The following is an 18,461-nucleotide window of genomic DNA, read 5'->3' as shown; positions in this document are numbered from 1 at the left end:
ATGACTTGGAATTGACAGGCCGTGCACTCAGCCTGTGCTGTGATATGTAAAGAAACGGTCAGATTTGTAAAGTTTTGTCTTCAATCTCTTTATTGCCTTCAAAGGTGGAGAAAATCAAAGTTCTTTTGCGAAATGTTGATCTGACAGATATAAAGGTTGGATCTGTGGAGGAGTTTCAGGGGCAAGAATATCTGGTTATCATCATCTCAACTGTAGGTATTTCTGCCCCGTGGGGCACTGTCTGCGCCAGGCTGCCTGGCGTGCTGGGCCCTCTGTTGCCCTCGGTGACACAGAGCAGGGGAGACCCAGGCGGCGCCTCAAGCAGCTAACTGTTGGGTGTTCTTAAAAAAAAAAAAAAAAAGATCAGACAAAAAAGTAAAGAAACCCATGAGGCAGTAGTGAATGATGGGAGGAGGGAGGGGACCTTGCAGTGGGGTGTGGCTGGGAGAGGGGCAGACTCTGGAAAGTCCATTCTTTTATAAATGACTTTTATCAAAAGGTAAACATTAACCGCAGACAGGTTAGGAAATTGAGATGGGAAAGAACGCAGCGTGGCTAAGACCCCACGCCCAGCTCAGCTCCCAGTGCTGGAGGCTCTGCTTGAGTGTAGTGAGGCCCACACCCTGCCCCCGCTGCTTTTCTCTCTTTTTAGCCAAAATGGGGTCACATGTCACATTTCTAAATGTTTGTATATATCGAGTTTCTTTCCATGCCAAAAAATTTAAAACACTGTTTTTATTAATCTTTGTGTGTTTCAGGTACGGTCAAATGAAGATAGCTTTGAAGATGATAGATATTTTTTGGGATTCTTGTCCAACTCAAAAAGATTTAATGTTGCAATCACCAGACCCAAAGCCTTGCTGATTGTGCTGGGAAACCCTCACGTTCTTGTCAGAGTGAGCTGCGGCCAGTGGGCCCAGGGGCGGGGGTCCCGGCGGGGCACTGCTGGGTGCAAGGCCAGGTCCTCTGTTTGCACAGGATCCCTGTTTCGGCGCCCTGCTGGAATACAGCATCACAAATGGTGTCTACACGGGGTGCAACCTGCCACCGGAGCTGCAGTCCCTGCAGAAGTGAGCCCTTCCGTCTCCCTAAAGGGTAGATAGACTCTGGTCCTGCTTCCCAGGCCCACCGTCGGCCTTGCAGGGCGGAGCAGGGTCTGGCCTCATGGGCTGCGGCGGCCACTCTCTGTCCAGATGACATCTGGGGTCAGCGTCTCCCCTGCCCACACAGCTTCACAAGTAACTCTGGTGCCCCTCGGACCACGCTGGGGTGGGGGGCCGGCCCCAGCCCCACTGCGGTGCTCGCCATGGGGAGCCCTATTCACCAGCCCCTGGCCTTCCTGCGTCTGCAGCCGTGTGAGCCCCCCCCCCCAAACCAGAGCCAGTCCCTGAGGGGCCGGACAGGACAGCCTGTAAAGGAGGGCCCGTGGCTGTGCCCCTCCCCCCCAGGGACCGCCGTCTGTGCTGCGGCCCCTGCTGCGCGCCTTGTCCCACAGCCTTGGCCACGAGTGTGGGGCCCCAAGCCTGCCACCTGCTCATGCTGCTGTCAGCCCTGCGTGCCAGCCAGCGCCTGCCCCTGGGCAGCTACTCCATCACCGAAATAAACCCTCGAGTGGCTCACTGTGTGGCCTCCACCTCAGACGCGTACGTGCCAGAGGCTGATTATGGTTCCCCATGACCTCTGGTCCCTGCTGGCACTGGAGCCAGCCTTCCGTTAACGTGCTAGCCACGCGAAGCCTGGGGCCCTGGAGGCTCTGCCCAGGGAGGGGTCAGCACCCTGCCCACCTGGCCCGGTGCAGCTGGGCAGTGCTGCAGGGACCTGCCCATGTGTCCCGCACAGGTGGAGGGCGCGGCGGGAGGGACAAGGCAGAGGGTGTCACATGGGGTCCTGAGGCCCCTTCAGGACCCCACGGCCTGTCCCTTTGTCGGTAGCCATAACACTGGAAATGCCATCTGCTGGCCCACAGGTGGGAAGCTGAGGCCCCAGTGGCCCAGCCCGGCCACACTGGCTCCCACATGGGGTGAGGGTTGCTGCTCTCCCACCTGCAGGCCCGCCACAAATGGCTATTGTCGGTCGGTTAGTCAGGGAGGGGCTGGACCCGGAAACAGAGCTGGTGGCTGGTCTGAACGTGTGAAGACTCTGGTCTTGGTGCTTCGGGAAATGCTCGCCCTTGGCCGCAATCATGGCGGTCCCAGGATGGTGGCCAGGTTGCCCTAAGCAGCCTGTTGCCCCCGGCGGAGTCTCTGGAAGTCAGGGTGCCACCCTCCCCCTCGGTCTGAACCCCACGGCCCGCTCCGTGCATGGCCCCCCTGGTCTCCCCGTGGCTGTGGCCCAGCCCAGCCCCCTCCACCGTCCCATGCCTCCCTCTCTGAGCAGTCTCAGGGAGCAGGCCTCTGATACCAACTGGTGACCAGTGGAGCCCCAAAGAGCCCTAGGGGAGGGAACCAGTGCTGGCTGAGCACATGGCCAGGTCCCCCTCCGCCCTTGGTGGCGTGTGACAGGATTTGTCTCAACTTCCACCAGCCCTGAGACTGCAGGTCCAGTGCTGGGGGTCACAGGGCTCTGCCCGCACGTCCCTCAAGACTATGACCGCACCCACAGCCCTGTACACAGCCTGTTGGCCTGGCTCTGGCCTTGGTGACTGGATGTCCCAGCGCCTGGGAGAGAGAGGTGGCAGGTGTGGGGCACACCTTGGGGAGGTAGGCAGTGCCACATACCAGGAACAGCCGGTCCTGTGGGCAGTGGGTGCTGAGCTGGCACCCAGGCCAGAGGACACCAAAGCAATGACCCACAGGTGTGTCCAGGGCGACGAGAGGCCCGGCAGCGGGGTTCTGTGCAGAACTCGGGCTGCCCCCTGCACTGGGGCAGGAGGGTGCCATGCATCTGGGCAGGGCACAGAACAGGCAGGGGCCGCTGTGTGACCTTTGGAGGAGGGGAGAGAGAGGCCAGTGACCAAGCCAAGTGCTGCTGACCATGGGACAGAGTGCATGGGGCCTGCCCTCAGAGGTCAGAGTCTGTGGGAGTCCAAGCCGCCCAGACCGGCATGGACACCTGGGGAGCAGAGGGAAGAGGCTCCTGCAGGCAGCTGAGGCCCCACTTGGGTTGGTTCACTTCTGTGTTTGGAGATTCCCCCAAAGGAACTTGAGAACTGTATCCCATCACTTGTTTTTTTAGTTTCTAAAGTTTTTCTTAAGTTTTTAAAGCCGTCCGTCTCCGACACGTTGTAAACGCTGCATTGTAAAGCACAGCAGTGCGGCAGCCTTTCTGGTGTGTCTGGGGCGGCCAGAATGCCGCTGCGACTGGCACTCACCCTCGTCCACTTAAGAAGGACTTGAAAGGCAAGCTGTCCCCTCACAGCGGGGCACTGTGCAGACTCCTCCTGCCTGCAGAGCCTCGCCCACAGGGCTGCCCCTGGTGTAGAACGCACTGGGTTGAAGTTTGAGGGCAGCACAGTCTGTTCCCCTCCTGGGCACATGGCCCTGCCGGGCGAGAGACGCGCCCACAGGAGTGACAAAGGAGACAAGCAGACCAGCTCGCCGGCTCCAGGTCCTCCACCAGGTGCCTGGCCACCCAGAAGTGGTGGCTGCCCGTCCCCAGAGAGGACTGACTGGGACAGAGCTCCCAGCCCACCTGCCATCCAGGTGTGGGGTGAAATGATCCTGTGCTGTTTCATGCCATTGAGAAGCGGGGCTGCAGGTCCTGCAGCGCCACCTGGCCTGGCCAGTCGCCACCTCTGCCGCTTCTCCCAGATGAGCACACACAGCACCTCCAGGGGGTCCTTGGCCTTAATCTGAGGGGCCCTGAACCTGGTAACAAGAACTTGGTCTGGGTGGTTCTTAGAGTCGTTAAGTACGTACTCAATCAGTGATGCACAGATTTGCAAATTTTCATGGAGAACTGAACATGGAAGTAAAATTGAAAATGCATCAGTTAATGAGCTGTCCGTCTTGGTGGGAGAATATCACTTAAGGCTGAAATGGGATAGGACTCAACATGACGGGTTTTTTTCTATTTTTCATTTTCATTGATAATGAGAGCTGATAAAACTTCACGTAAGTAGAGACGAGAATAAAAGCTTTGCTAGAGCAGAGTCACTCAACCTTTTGAAATCCATGTGTCAAAAGGCACGTGTGAATGTGTTGCCACGGGAGAGGACAAGCTGCTCCCCCAATGCTGGCCTTCCCCAGAGGCGGATTTGGGAGCGTATCCCTCCAGACTGTGGCGTGGCCCCTGCGCCCCACCCCTGCCCTAGCACGCTCTGGGAGAGGGCGAGGGAAGGGGCTGGGGTCCAGGGTGGCACCGAGGATGTCGGCTCCAGCCCTCCCCATCCAGGCCCCTCTGGGTTGAGGACAGCGTCGAGGGGGCTGCTGCAGTGTGGGTGCAGGGGTGGCCTTCGATGAGAGGGCAGCTGCCGGCAGCTTCCCGGAGCATGCTGGACTACATGCACACACTCCACCAGCATTCACCGCGCACCCACAGTGCTCCAGTGGCCATGCTGCCACGCCACATCACACGCCAACTCTGAGATCACATCGAGACCAGCAGTGTTCCTCTGTACCAGACTGACCAACTGAAAAACAGAAAGCAGGGTTCCACTTACAGAGGAGCATCAACCATGACGTGAGCAGGAAATGACAGCAAAGCGGTGCCACCAGGCTTCGTGGAGAAGTAACTGTGATTCCACGGCAGGAGACAAAGGGGTGCAGGGGTGCAGGAGTGCAGCATATGCTGTGTTCAAGGAGGGGTGACTTAACACAGCATGGACCCTGTTTTCCCCAGTCCTCCAAGATGTCCACGGACAAGTGCAGGCCATGAACTCTTAAGTCATTATTGAAAAGGATGGTGGGGGACCCTGCAAAGCCATAGGAAGGAAGGCGTGCTGCTGTGGGGGAAAGGGCAGACCCATGACTGGAGGTGCCCGGGGGGCTAGCTGGGTTGTCTGGAGGTGTCTTGGTGGGTATCTGGGTTTTCGAGGGTGGGGGTCGGGGTTATTTGAGGTGGGAAACTGGAGGCAGCCCAGCTCCCTCAGCAAGTAGGAGACAAGTCAAATGGACTGGAAGCTAGGGATGGGCAGCATTCAGAAACATGCATGAACCTTTTAAAGAAAGATTTTTTTTTAAGTGTGAAGCTCAGGCTTGGTATGGGACATCCTCCTTTCTGAGCCCCCCCGCCCCCCACACACACAGTGAGGGGGAATTAGCTCACAACTGCCACCAGAGGTTCTGCAGATACGGATGCTCGAGACAGACTTGTTGGATGAATTACTGAATTAAGTTGAAACTCCAACTATGCTAAATATTTCACAAAGACGGCACGCGTATGTTCTGCTACAGGGGGACAGGGACCTGCCGGGAAAATAAAAAGTGGAAAACCGCAGCGAGTCTTGCAGGCAATTGGCATGAAGGTGGCAGCTGTGCTCTTTGCTTGAGACCAAGCCCAGTCCTGCGCCGTTGTACCTGGGGGAGGGGGGATGACAGCTGGGACCGTTGGGCACTGGGGGTTGGAATGCAGGAGGTAAAGGTCAGGAAGGTGGCAGGGAGCCAGGCCAGAAGCACGGGACCCCAGAGATTGCCCCCGGAGCTGGCACGGGCCTCCGGAGAAGGCTGTTGACCGAGGCAAAGCAGTGGGGTGATGGGGAGGAGGTGCAGGGCTGGAGAGGAAGAGGGCCGCGTGGAGGTGATGCGAGGGCCCCGGCGGTGGGTCAGGGGGCTAGGCGCCAGGGCCCCATGGCCGCCCAGGAGGGGCGCTGAGGAGACGCCCCGCAGTGTCCGCCTGCCCGCTGCCCCAGGGTGGGGTGCCAGTCCGCGACACCGGGCGGGCGGGGGCCTCGGCGCCCACAGTGGCGGCCAGGCTTTGGTAGGGAGCGGAGAGCGACTGCGGGAAGCGGGCGAGGAAACCCCTCTCCCGGGGCGGCTCCGGGACCACGCGTCTGGAAGAGGGGGGCCCGGGACGCCGCGGGTCCTAGCCGGTCTCCACCGCGCGCGGCCGCCCCCGCGCCCAGGGCGAGGGTAGCCCCCGGCTCAGCCACCCCCGCCTCCCCACCCTGAGGACGTGGAGGGACCAGTCATTGTTCATTCATTTTATTTAATTTAAATATTTTTTGCTAAGTCATCGTCGGCGCCGCATCTGCGCGCGGGGAGGGGGGGGCGGAGCCACGGCGCGAGTTGCCGCAGGTAAACAGCCCCCTCCCCGCGGCGGGACAGCAGCCGCCGCCCGCCGCTCGGGGCGGGGGTCCCGCCGCCGCCGCCGCCCCCGCCGGAAGGACACGCCTGGGCCGCGCCGGGGCTGCAGCCGAGGCGGGGGCGGCGGCCCCTGCGCGCCCCCCAAGCACCCCCGGGCGGCCCGACCCCTGCCCGCGGGGCGGCGGCGGAGCGCCCCCCCACCGCCGCCGCGGGCCCCGCGCCCCCCGCGCCCCCCATGCACCACCTCCTGGAGCAGTCCGCGGACATGGCGACGGCGCTGCTGGCCGGCGAGAAGCTGCGCGAGCTGATCCTGCCGGGCGCGCAGGACGACAAGGCGGGCGCGCTGGCCGCGCTGCTGTTGCAGCTCAAGCTGGAGCTGCCGTTCGACCGCGTGGTCACCATCGGCACAGTGCTCGTCCCCATCCTGCTGGTCACCCTGGTCTTCACCAAGAACTTCGCAGGTGAGGCCGGGGGCACGGCGGGAGGGGCGCGTGCTCTCTCCGCCACCCTCACTGCTGCAGCCGGCCACGGGCCACCCCGCTGGAGCCTGTGAGTGAGGGCGGTGCCCGGGTCTCCCCGCAGACCCTCCGCACTCCACCTGCCCCCACCCCGTACCTGCATGGGTCCCCGCGGCTGCCTCCCAGACGCCTCTCCTCCGATTTACTGATTTTACCTTCCATTCGCTCACCGTGAGCAGGGGGGTGGGGGGGACTGACTTGGACCTGGTGGTCCCAGGAGAAAATGAGACTTTGGCTAGGGAAGAAGAGGGGACCAGGAGGGGGAGTGAGCAGGGTCTGAGGGAAGGAGTGGCCAGTGGGGACCAGGAGAGAACGTTACAGAGGATGAGGACACCCATGCTGCTGGGCCACGTCCTGGGGCTGGACATGGGGTGAAGACCCCTGAGGAAGAAGTGGTCAGATTCTGGTCGGCTACTGGGGTTGCTGGGGAGCCTGGGAAGGTGGTGGGCAGATGCCCATGAGGGCATCTGCCTGGAGGAGCATCAGGCAGTGGTGGGCTGAGCAGGAGGCCCGGAGCCTGTGAGGGCTTATGCAGGTAGAAGAGGGAACTGGACAAGGGCAGTGACCAGAACAGAGTGGACGTTATGCAACGTGGAAGCCTTACGTCAACATACACGGTCCTGATTAGATTTTGTGCATCGTGGGGGCACCTGGAGGGCCTCCTAACGAGAAGTGACCCCAGGTGAGGCAGGAAGGTGGACAGGAGGTGGTGAGCCAGCCAGTGACTCCTGGGGACATGGAGGAAAGGGAGGGCACTCCCGGGTGCCACCGCACTCCCCACGGGTCCGGGCGTGGGGACAGGAAACCCCCCCACCCAGGGTCTGGCTGGCAAGGGGTCTCAGAGCCCAGGTGTCTAGGGAGGTCCCTCCACAGCTGTGCTTGAGGCCAGGGGCGGCAGCCCGGGGCAGAGAGAGCCCCTCGAGGAGGGAGAGGTGCGGACAGTCGGGCAGACGTTCTCGCATCCTGTGCTGCGTCTTTCACAAAGGACTCACCTTTTAGGGTCCCTGTGACCTGGGGATGCCAGACCTGGGGTGGACAGGCTCCTTGTCCCATTGCTGGGGCCAGGCCACGCCAGGAAGCATGCCCCACGGGGGCCCGGGGGTGAGTGCAGGTGTGCACAGATGGCGCCGTTTCCTGGGGCGAGGAAATCTTGTTCCAGGTCACAGAGCAAAGGGGGGGAGCAGCAGCTTCAGAGTCCTTAACTTGCTGATGTCCTGCGACCGCGCTCACGCCTGACTCCCGCAGTTTGTGGGAGCACCTCTTGCTCTCCTGAAGCCGAGTCCCTCTACCTGGCACTCCTTAGTCTCAGGTGCCTCTCACAGAACTCAAAGTCCCAGGGCCTCCTCTCCAGACACGAGGGCAGTGGGGGACTTGCAGATGGGAGCCACATGTCCACAGGGTGGACTTCCGGGGTGGCCCAGCCTACAGGTGGGGATCCCTAAGAGGTGGCAGAGGTGCAAGGGGGCAGCAAGGTCAGAAGCTCTGCCCCTCAAGGGGCACGGGAGGGCCTCAACCTGCCTCCCCTCCGACAGGGGCACGCCGGCCCCGGCCCCTAGGCCCGGTGTCAGCAGCTGCCTTCGAGGGTCCAAGCCCAGGAATGGGGTCCCGCGTGTGTTCTGCCCCTGCCGGAAGGGTCCTTGCCCATCCCCTGGGAGCCCAGCTTGGATGGAGGGGTCCCAGCACTCACCCCCAGTGCGCAGGACAAGGTCCACCCCTTCTGCCCGTTGGAGACCTAGGCTCGCAGCAGCTGGCCGGCCAGGTTGTGGTGAGGGGCCAGCCAGGTGGCACTGGCGTTCTAGCCTGGGTCCTCCCTGAACACCAGGGCCTGGGCACGGCCCCAGGCTGGATGGTGGCCAATGGGAAGACCCTGGTGGCTCCTGGCCAGTAACAGGGGACAGAGGAGAGCTGAAGGATGACCAGGTTCTGTGGACAGTGTGTGGGCCCTGGGCCAAGGGGACCAACAGTTGCTTTTTCCTAAGATGGCCGAGTACAGGCAGACCTCGTTTTACCGCGCTTCACGCCCTGCGTTTCTCACAAATGGGAGGTCTGTGACCGCCCGGCATTGAACAAGTCTACTGGTGCCATCTTTCCAACAGCATTTGCTCAGTTCTCACAATATTCTCACAATATTTCAAACTTTTTCATTATTACTGCACTTGTTACAGTGACCTGTGATCAGTGATCTCTGACCTGACTATTGCAAAAAGATTACTACTTGCTGAAGGCTCAGAGAATGGTTGGCATCTTTTAGCAATAAAATATCTTTTAATCAATTTATGCATTGGTTTTTAAGGCTTGCACACAGTATGTAGACATGGTCTAGGGTAAGAGTAATTTCTGTTTGCACTGGGAAACCGAAAGTTTGTGTGACTCGCTTTATTGTGCTACTTGCTTCTTTGTGGCGGTCTGGACTGGCCCTGCAGTGTCTCGGAGGCCTGCCTGCAGTGGGTGCCCTGCGGTCATGAAGGGTCCCCGAGGTGTGCTCACCCCAGCTCAGGAGAGGCGGCGAGCACTTTGCCCGCTGAGGACTGGTGAGCTGCGGGTCCCTGTGCCAGTGGGTTCCTGGGGACCCAGTCTCCAGGGTGGGTCTTTGAGAAGTGAGCCCCCTCCCCACCTAGCCAGCTCAGGAAGAGCTGAGGCGGCCCCCCGACCCTGGGGCAGCCCAGGAACCCACCTCCTTTGGTGGCCTCTGAGGGTCTCCTCTCCCTTCTAACTCTAACTTCTAACTCGCTCTAACAAATGACCACAAACTTAGTGGCCCAAAGTAGCAGGAATTTATCATTTACGGCTGTGCAGCTCAGAAGTCTGAAGCGAGTCAAGGTGTGGGTGTAGCTGGCTGTGGAGGCTCCAGTGAGAAGCCAGCTCCTTGCCTGTTCCAGCTTTGAGAGCTGCCCCTTCCCCAGCCCCTCCTCCACCTCCAGGGCCACCGAGCACATCTTCTCTTCTCTCTTACCCCTGCTCCGTCCTCACGCTCACTCTCATTCTCACCTTCCTGCCTCCCTCTTATAAGAATCCCTGTGTTCACATCAGGCCCACCCAGATAATCTAGAACTATCATCTACCAGCAAGAACCCTAACCTAACCCCACTCTCTGTGGAGAGCTACCTAGTTGCAGGGTTGGGAAGCTGGCCAAAGCAGCCTTGTGGAGTCTGGGAAGGGTCTGGACCTCGCCTGGGGCGGGGGGGCTGGGAGGAGAAGAGGGGGGCCAGGAGCCAACTCTGGGGGTGCCGGAGGCAGGGTTCTGCCAGCCCGAGGAGCAGCCTCGGCTGAGCAGGGGGCCCAAGAGGCGGCTGCCCCCACCCACGTGGAACGGGGGCTGGTGTGGGCAGGACAGCGCAGGCAGCTCCACGTCTGGAAGGGTCCTCAGGGTGTGCGGGTTGGGGAGCCAACTCAGAGGGGGTGGGGCCGCTGCTGTGGAGGGCCGGGCCAGGCCTGATGGGAGTAGCGCAGACTGGTCCTTCCTGAGGCTGCCCTGGCCCGGCTTTCCCTGCTTTCCCCTCGATGCCGTCGTTGGCCCTGTGCGCTCAGCCGTGGGGTTTCCAGGGGCCCCAGGTCTGGAGCCCCACAGTGCCAGCCTCTCAGGAGAGGTGCCCTCGGCAAGCTGGCCAGGTCTGCATGTCCCCATCAGACATCTGTGCTGTCACCACTGTGTTGGAGCACCCTGCACTGGGGTCCCCTTGGCTCAGCGATTGGCCCCACCCAGAGCCAGGCCCAGCGCCCAGGCTCCTGAAGCGTGAGCCGGGACGTGCAGCCACAGCTTCTCCAGCCGTGTGCATCCTGAGCACCTGCAGGCAAGATGGGTGCCGGCTCTGCCGGGCTGTCGGGGTGCCGTCTGCTTTGCAGGCGTAGGCAGATGGAGGAAGGACAGAGACCCCAGAGATGAGCCCACAGGGCCCCAGGGCTGGGCCTCTCCTGAGCCAGGGCTCATCCCTCCTCCCCTGCCAGCAGACACAGAGGCGGCAGACGTGAGAGGATACGGGGAGCCCGTGGGGGCCCTGCTCCTCTGTGCCTGCAGCATGGGGTACAGGCCCCCCCACGCCCCAGAGCTGGGGCCTGCACTCGTGGTCCAGTGGTCCTTCAGGGCGGGCCTCCCACCGCCCTGTCCTTTTCCCCTAGAGGAGAGCGTCTGCCCTGGGGTCGGCGGTGGGGACAAAAGTAAGTGAATAAAATGCCATCTTCTCAACCACAAGGGTTCAATCATGTCCCTCTTCCATGTTTCTCTGAGCCCAGCTCACCACTCGGTCCCAAGTCTGTGTCCTTGTCAGGAACCTTGAGCTGTGGGTACCGGCTCTTCGTGACCTGCCCATCCGTGGCCAAGCCCCCATCTCTGTGCCCATGGCAGCAGCTTCCTCATAGACCCCCTTGACCACCCCCAACTGTGTCTGAACCAAGCTACCCTGCCCGCCCACTTCTGCCCCTAAGCCCTCCATGACTCCCAGTGCCCTCCAGGTGGAGTCTGAGGGCCAGCTGCCATAGCTGTGGGACCATGCCACCTGGAATGCTCAGGTTGGTGTGGGGCTGTCGTGCTGGTGGCAGTGCTGTGGGGTCTGCATGGGTAAGAGGCCAGGTGACCTCCCAATACCAGGGCCGCAGGCACTTGTGAGGTCTCTGGCCAGATATGTAGCCAGCCACCGTCCCTAGCCCCCTCGGCCCCTGTGAGGTACAGCAGTGACCGTCTGCCTCTCCCAGCCTCAAAGGCCAGGCCCAGAGTGGAGCAGTCCTTGTGGTAGGGGTGAGGCCTGCACAGACAGACAGGCATGGGAGTCCCTGCTGCTTCCTCGTGTCAAGTCTCGGATGTGAGGGGCTTAAGCTGGGGCAGAGGGAGACTGAGCAGACCTGGGGGGCCTTCTTTGGGATGAGACAGAGAGTCCAGGCCAGGGCCACAGCATGTGGGTGGGGCGGGGGGGATGACCTCTTGTCAGTGGGACGGTGTCGTTGGGCTGGGGGCCCAGGGCTCTTGGCTGCCAGGAGGTCACGTGCCCCCTGTCCATAGTGAGAGGGGCTGGAGTCTGGCCAGACAGCAGCGTGGCCCAGCCTTGAGGGGCCGTGAACATCCTGCACTAAGGATGGCTGGAGCCTGTGAAGCTCTCCCCTCCTGGAAGTGTTCAAACATGAGACCCATCGTGGGGCCCGGCGCCTCACATGTCCTCATGTGGGAGGGAAAGCAGTTCAGTGATGACCATCTTTCCTGCAGTTGGAGAGTGTATGCCTCCGGCGCTGTCTCAGTGGCAGACACTGCAGTCCCACCGGTAAAGGCTTCCTGTTGGAGCCCAGGGCCCCCAGGCCTGCCCTTCCTAGGACAGCGCAGGTCCTGGGGAGACTCGCCTCCCCTCTCAAGGTCCGCCAGGGCCACGTTTGTTTTCCTTTGGTTATTTTCACCAGAACTGTCTCTGGCCAGGTAGGACCTGTCTAGGACACCTGCACTTCTAAGGATGGAGCCTGGGGCAGTGCCAGGCCAGGGGCTAGTCCAGCTGTGTTGATGGAGGAGGGACCCTGGATGAGTGGTGTGGCTTGTCCTGTCCGCTTTGGGATTCAGTTTCCCGGTGTGTACCTGAAGACTTTATGGTATTTGGAGAGGGGCCTGAGGCTCCAAGGGCAGGTTGGTCCCCCAGGGCTGCGGTTGGCATGACTGCACCCTCCACCCTCAACCCACCTCTGCCTTTGCCAGAGCTGATAACGGCATGTACGGGGCGAGAGGGGAGCCAGAGTGAGATCTCTCATGTCTCCTTGGCTGAGACGGTGAAGGAAAGCCACCTGGAGCTGGAGGGTTTGTTACCCGAATGGCAGACCCTGTGCAGGCAGACCCTGTGCAGGCCGCTGTGCTGGAGGGGGCTCAGGGCGGGGCAGAAGGGAGGGGTCTGATGCCCCGGCCCCAGCCCCCTCTCCTCTCTGCCCCCAGAGGAGCCCATTTACTGCTACACGCCGCACAACTTCACCCGGGACCAGGCGCTGTACGCCCGCGGCTACTGCTGGACGGAGCTGCGGGACGCGCTGCCGGGTGTGGACGCCAGCCTGTGGCCGTCGCTGTTTGAGCACAAGCTGCTGCCCTACTCGCTGTTGGCCTTCGCGGCCATCATGTACGTGCCCGCGCTGGGCTGGGAGTTCCTGGCATCCACGCGCCTCACCTCCGAGCTCAACTTCCTGCTTCAGGAGATCGACAACTGCTACCATCGGGCGGCCGAGGGCCGCGCGCCCAAGATCGAGAAGCAGATCCAGTCCAAGGGGCCCGGCATCACGGAGCGCGAGCGGCGCGAGATCATCGAGAACGCAGAGAAGGAGAAGAGCCCCGAGCAGAACCTGTTCGAGAAGTACCTGGAGCGCCGCGGCCGCAGCAACTTTCTAGCCAAGCTGTACCTAGCGCGGCACCTGCTCATCCTGCTGCTCAGCGTGGCGCCCATCTCCTACCTGTGCACCTACTACGCCACCCAGAAGCAGAACGAGTTCACCTGCGCGCTGGGCGCGGCCCCGGGAGGCGGGGGCCCGGCGGTGCGCGTCAGCTGCAAGCTGCCGTCCGTGCAGCTGCAGCGCATCGTGGCGGGCGTGGACATCGTGCTGCTCTGCTCCATGAACCTCATCATCCTCGTCAACCTCATCCACCTCTTCATCTTCCGCAAGAGCAACTTCATCTTCGACAAGCTGCACAAGGTGGGCATCAAGACGCGCCGGCAGTGGCGCCGCTCGCAGTTCTGCGACATCAACATCCTGGCCATGTTCTGCAACGAGAACCGCGACCACATCAAGTCGCTCAACCGGCTGGACTTCATCACCAACGAGAGCGACCTCATGTACGACAACGTGGTGCGGCAGCTGCTGGCCGCTCTCGCCCAGTCCAACCACGACGCCACGCCCACCGTGCGCGACGCGGGCGTGCAGACCGTGGACCCCAGCGCCAACCCCGCCGAGCCCGACGGCGCCGCCGAGCCGCCGGTGGTCAAGCGGCCCCGCAAGAAGATGAAGTGGATCCCCTCCAGCAACCCGCTGCCCCAGCCCTTCAAGGAGCCGCTGGCCATCATGCGCGTGGAGAACAGCAAGGCGGAGAAGCCCAAGCCCGTGCGCCGCAAGACGGCCACGGACACGCTGATCGCGCCGCTGCTGGACGCGGGCGCGCGCGCCGCGCATCACTACAAGGGCGGCGGGGGCGACGCGGGGTCCGCCCCAGACAAGAAGCACGCCCGCCACTTCTCCCTGGACGTGCACCCTTACGTCCTGGGCACCAAGAAGGCGAAGCCCGAGGCCGTGCCCGCCGCCCTGCCCGCCTCCCGGAGCCAGGATGGAGGCTTCCTGTCCCAGGCGGAGGAGTGCGCGCTGGGCCTGACCGCAGCACCCACCGCAGGTAAGGGCGGGCCGAGGGCGGGGCGGAGCCAGGTGGGCGGGGCTGGAGCGGAGGGCGGCCCCTGGAGGCCGCAGGGAAGGGAGGACCGACCTCAACAATGCTCCCCAGATGGCTTGCACCTGGGAGCTGTTTGAAAGAGGTTAAGGACTGAGCCAGCTGGATGGAAGCAGGGACGGTCAGGCGGGACCCTGGAGGGCCCTGTGAAACAGACGGGATGAAGGCTGGGCCGCGGGCTGGCGGGGACACAGTAAGGTGGTAACGTTGAGAAGGTTCTGGAAATGGGCGCTGCTGCTCCTGGGCGAGTCCACCCAGCCAGGCCGCTGTGTGCCAGAGCTGCAGAACCCCGAGTCCCAGCCGTCCAGGTGAGGGGAGGGGACCGGAAGGCGGGGTAGAGAGGGAGGCCTGCACAGGCTCTGTGCTCTGGGCTGTTTGCAGACGCGCCCCTGCCGGAGAAGGAAATCCTGTTCCCAGCAGAGCCAGCCCTGGCCGCACTTCCCTCGGGGGGCCCTTTTCACGTCTGCTCGCCCCCTGCAGCCCCCGCCACGGCCCCGCTGTCCCCAGCCAGCCTGAGTAAGGCTGACCCTCTGGCCATTCTGAGCCGCAACGCCACCCACCCGCTGCTGCACATCAGCACCCTATACGAGGCCCGGGAGGAGGAGGACGGGGCCCCACGAGCACCCCCGGACGTGGGAGGCCTCATCACCATCCCCCCCCCACAGCAGATCCTCATCGCCACGTTCGACGAGCCAAGGACAGTAGTGAGTACCGTGGAGTTCTGAGGGGACGGGGCTGCCCAGGCCTTCCATGCCCCTCTGCATGATCGCGGTGTGCCACTGACCCCAGCTGGCCCCGCACATACACGGCCTCAGCTTTGCCCAGCACTGCCCACACCCCCCGGCCTCCTGTCCGCATGCCACGGGGCTCAGCGCCTCTCCCACCCGGCCCCCTAGATGGCATCGTCGGGGCGCTGGCTGGGCCAGGGGCTGGCCGTGACCCCAGTGGAGCCCCCAGCCAGAAAGGCCTGGAGCCACCCTCTCCCCTGCATCAGGCGCTCGGCTGCAAGATGAAGAATTTATTTTTTTAGTTGATTTTGTCTTGCCTGGGGTGGGCATGCTGGCCCGCGAGGGGCAGGGCAGTGGCAGGATGACTCAGGAGGGGCTGGGGCTGGCGGCACCTCTGGGGCTTGCCCTCTGCAGACACCAGGACCCCTCCATGGGAGGGGCTGGGGTCCGCCACCCAGTCTGAGATCAACATGCACTTTCTCCTCGTTCCCGACACCCCTGTACTTCACTACGATTACTGTAACTAGCGAGTGTGCTTACTATCAGGAGGCTCAGGACGCATCCCAAAGGATGGCCTGTGTGAGTGTGCGTGAGTGCGAGCATGTGGGCAGGAGGGCGAGGGCGTGGGCGTGCCAGCAGCCATGTGCGTGACCGGGTAAGCGTGCGAGTGTGTGTGCGAGTGGGCACAGGGTTGAGGCCGGGAGTGGGCGCCAGCGTGCCCATGAGGGAAGGAATCCAATGCAATAACCACGTCCCCTCCAAGCCACCAGCCCCTAGCCCGAGGGTCCACGGCGCTCTGTGGGAGCCCAGGGCCGGCGCTGGGCGGGTCTATCCCTATTACCTCAGCCACGCGACAACGTGACAGTATTAACAAGGTAGCACCGAGCATATCAATAAATACTATTCTGATACCCCTGAGTCCTGAGTGGTCCATCCTGCTGGAGCCTCCTGCATCCAGGGCCCCGCCCAAGCTGCACATCTGGGGAGGGCTGCATCCATGGCAGAACAAGGGCACACGGCTGCCACTTGCAGCTGACGTTGTGGCCTCCTGGGCCCCAGGGGAATGGACACAGCCTCAGTGGAGAGGAGTGCATCCCCCCGGAAGCCGACATCTCCATCAGATGTGGTGGGATGGGGCTGCCAGGTGCCCTTGGGGGAACAGCAAGAGCTAGCAGGACTCAGGAAGTCTCCCTGAAGAGACGCCCTGAATGTGGTCTGATGGTGCTCACATCACCAAGGTCGAGAGTAGGGGGGGCCTTCCTTACCAGATCAGGATGCAGGTGGAGATGAGGGTGGTCCCATGGATGCACCAAGGAGTCACACACCCCACAGGCCATGGAAGGAGACCCCAAGGGTCTGAGGAGAGGCTCCTGGGGGCAGGGACCTGGGGCAGCTAGGCCAGAAACCCTTGGGGGCTAGAGCAGGTGGGGTGCAGGCCCAGATCAGTGCGGGACCACCTGCTGCACCACGTGGAGGCCTGACTGGCTTGGCCTCCTTGAGGCCCCTCTGCAGGCCCCTCCTGGGGCAGCTGCAAGCTGGGCAGGTAGGGCTTCCCAGCAAGGGGGACGGCCTGCACCCTAACTTGTGCTTTAAAAGTTGGTCTTTTGTCATCACTCAAGTACGATGAGGCCAAGAGATAAGGAGATGACAGCCATTATAAAGATAGTTTATCAACGGCTCCTGAGAGGCGAGGCCGCCACACCACGGGGGCCATGCAGGGAGGCACCAGGGTGGTCAGGAGGAAGGGAGAAGGGACACGTGGGCAGGAGCCTTTTCTGTGGTTTCTCAGGAAGAAATGCAAGGCTGGGTGTGCAGGCTTGGGCCCGGCTAGCCAGAATAATCTCGGTGGGCTGTGCCTAGTTGTGGGGTGCCTGGCCTGGGTGATTAGGGCCTGTGGAGGGTAGCCCCAACGACATACAGTACCCTGTGGAGAGGGGCAGGCTGGGGTCTGGATGGCTGGTTGGCATGTGAAGTTACTTGTAATCTCTAGGAATTGGCTGGCTTTGGGAGGGGTGGTCTTTCCAGGGTCAGCACAGACCCAGACGGCAAAATGGGATGATTAGTACACCTGGTCCCCAGGAAGAACCCACCCTCACCAGAGTCAGGACGCTCTCCTGGGCCCAGCATCTCAGGTCACGTGGCCACTGCCCCTTGGGCTGGCGCTCCCCATTTCCACGTGCACGGGGAAGGGACCCCACAGGCCCCAAGGGGGCTGACCAGGGCTTGCAGCGCCCCTCTCGTTCCCTCGCAACCAGCCCCGCTGTGATGGTGAGCCAGGCACGGGGCCAAGGGGACCCCGTGGGCAGGGTGGCTTTGCCCACCTGGGGACCCCAAGTTGTGCTGACCTCAGGCGTTTCCACGGCCCCTCTGCCACTCCAAGCGGGGCTGGAGTCCAGCCCGGCCTTCCCTCCCCTGCTCATGCTGGCACGGTGGCTCTGCTCAGAGTGGAGACAGTCCCAGAGCCCTGCAGAGGGGTGTGCGCTGCCCGGCACTGTGGTGACTCCCGAGTGCTGCTGGCCACAGAACTTCCAAACTTCCAAACGCACAGAGGTCCAGGTGGGGCTGGGCCGCACCAGCCCCTGAACCCCGGGCTGTGTCTTTGGCAGGATGGCTCTGCCCAGGCCTGTCCCCTGAGCCAAGGCCTGGCAGGACATTTCAGACCCGGTCTCATGCAGAGGCCTGTTCCTTGCAGTAAGCATCTGGCCCTTGGTTTGTAAACTGACCCCTCGCCCTTGTTTGCTGGAGAACAGAAGGCCGCAGGTCCGGGTTCCACAGAAGCAGGCTTCTTTCTGCAGGCGCCAGGGGACGCCGCCTGCCCAGTGAGTGCAGGGGCCGCACCATGTGCTCAGTGTTCTTTTGACACACCGTCCAGCCCTGGACAGGGCCAGGGGGTTGCTGCTCCTCTCCCACAAGGAGGGGCTCTGGGAGAACCTGGCACCCTACCCCAGACAGCCAGGACGGGCACCCAGGCCTCTCTCCGTGCCCACACCAGCTCAGCGTGGGCATCTAAACCAGACTGGCTCTAGCCCAGGGCAAGAGCATAGAGTGGACGACAGCTCTCCTGTGTGAACGGCCAAGAGGTCAGGAGGGCAGAAGTGATCTGCGCTGGCACTAAGGAAATGAACAACGGGAACTGGACAGAGAGGGCTAGACGCGGCCGTGGACCAGAAGCGACGCACATAAGCGTCAGCCTTGAGCCCAGCCTGCTGGCCAGGTGCCTTCCCCGCACGAGAACCGCAGGAGGGCCACTCCCGGACTCAGAACTTGGGGGAGTCTGGGACCTGCACGGATCACCAGGGCTGGGCCAGGCACCCCCTTCCTGGAACCCGAGGGGAGGCCCGGCACCGAGATCTGACCGCTAGTGGGCTGGCCCCTCAGGCCCAGACAAGGCAAGGGCTGGACAGGGCTGCCCCTCAAGCCGGACATCCCCCAGGGCTCCGCCCCGGCTCCGTGCCCCGTCCCCGGCCGCCCCATCGCCCCCGCGAACCCCAGCCGCTAGACCAACGGGTGGTCGGAGCGCCCACACTGGTGCAATCCGCGACCCAAATTCTGCTCCCCGCATTGCACTATCGCTGTCCCTTTCGGGCAGGATTGACAGTTTTGTATCATAGCACGTAAAGCCATCCCGCAGATGCTGTATGAACGG

The 18,461-nt window shown here is 62.5% G+C and overlaps 2 protein-coding genes across 2 annotated transcripts in view; both read left to right on the top strand.

Moving 5' to 3' along the window:
- The window catches only part of MOV10L1 (Mov10 like RNA helicase 1), a 39,566-nt gene extending 37,960 nt beyond the window's left edge, over nucleotides 1–1,606 (top strand). The window contains exons 24-25 of the mRNA XM_064491342.1: nucleotides 105–896; nucleotides 979–1,606. Of these exons, the coding sequence (XP_064347412.1) occupies nucleotides 105–329 (225 nt within the window). The 3' untranslated portion in view covers nucleotides 330–896; nucleotides 979–1,606. The remainder of the gene's footprint in view (nucleotides 1–104; nucleotides 897–978) is intronic.
- Nucleotides 1,607–6,404: 4,798 nt separating this feature from the next.
- PANX2 (pannexin 2) lies at nucleotides 6,405–15,726 on the top strand. The gene is made up of 3 exons (XM_031463511.2): nucleotides 6,405–6,643; nucleotides 12,600–14,033; nucleotides 14,469–15,726. Exons 1-3 carry the CDS (start codon nucleotides 6,418–6,420, stop codon nucleotides 14,810–14,812), a joined length of 2,004 nt encoding a protein of 667 aa, XP_031319371.2. The 5' UTR covers nucleotides 6,405–6,417; the 3' UTR covers nucleotides 14,813–15,726.
- Nucleotides 15,727–18,461: the final 2,735 nt, after the last annotated feature.

The sequence above is a fragment of the Camelus dromedarius genome, chromosome 11 (genome assembly GCF_036321535.1).
Source record: "Camelus dromedarius isolate mCamDro1 chromosome 11, mCamDro1.pat, whole genome shotgun sequence".
Classification (NCBI taxonomy): Eukaryota; Metazoa; Chordata; class Mammalia; order Artiodactyla; family Camelidae; genus Camelus; species Camelus dromedarius.
The sequence above is the reverse complement of the archived record's forward strand: the minus strand, read 5'-3'. Positions and strand labels throughout refer to the sequence as shown.

What these genes read in the sequence shown, in the direction of transcription:
- PANX2 (XM_031463511.2), top strand. Translation starts at nt 6,418, where the DNA reads ATGCACCACCTCCTGGAGCAGTCCGCGGACATGGCGACGGCGCTGCTG. An exon ending in CTTCACCAAGAACTTCGCAG is followed by an intron (nt 6,644 to 12,599) that starts GTGAGGCCGGGG and finishes CTCTGCCCCCAG; the next exon opens with AGGAGCCCATTTACTGCTAC. An exon ending in GACCGCAGCACCCACCGCAG is followed by an intron (nt 14,034 to 14,468) that starts GTAAGGGCGGGC and finishes GGCTGTTTGCAG; the next exon opens with ACGCGCCCCTGCCGGAGAAG.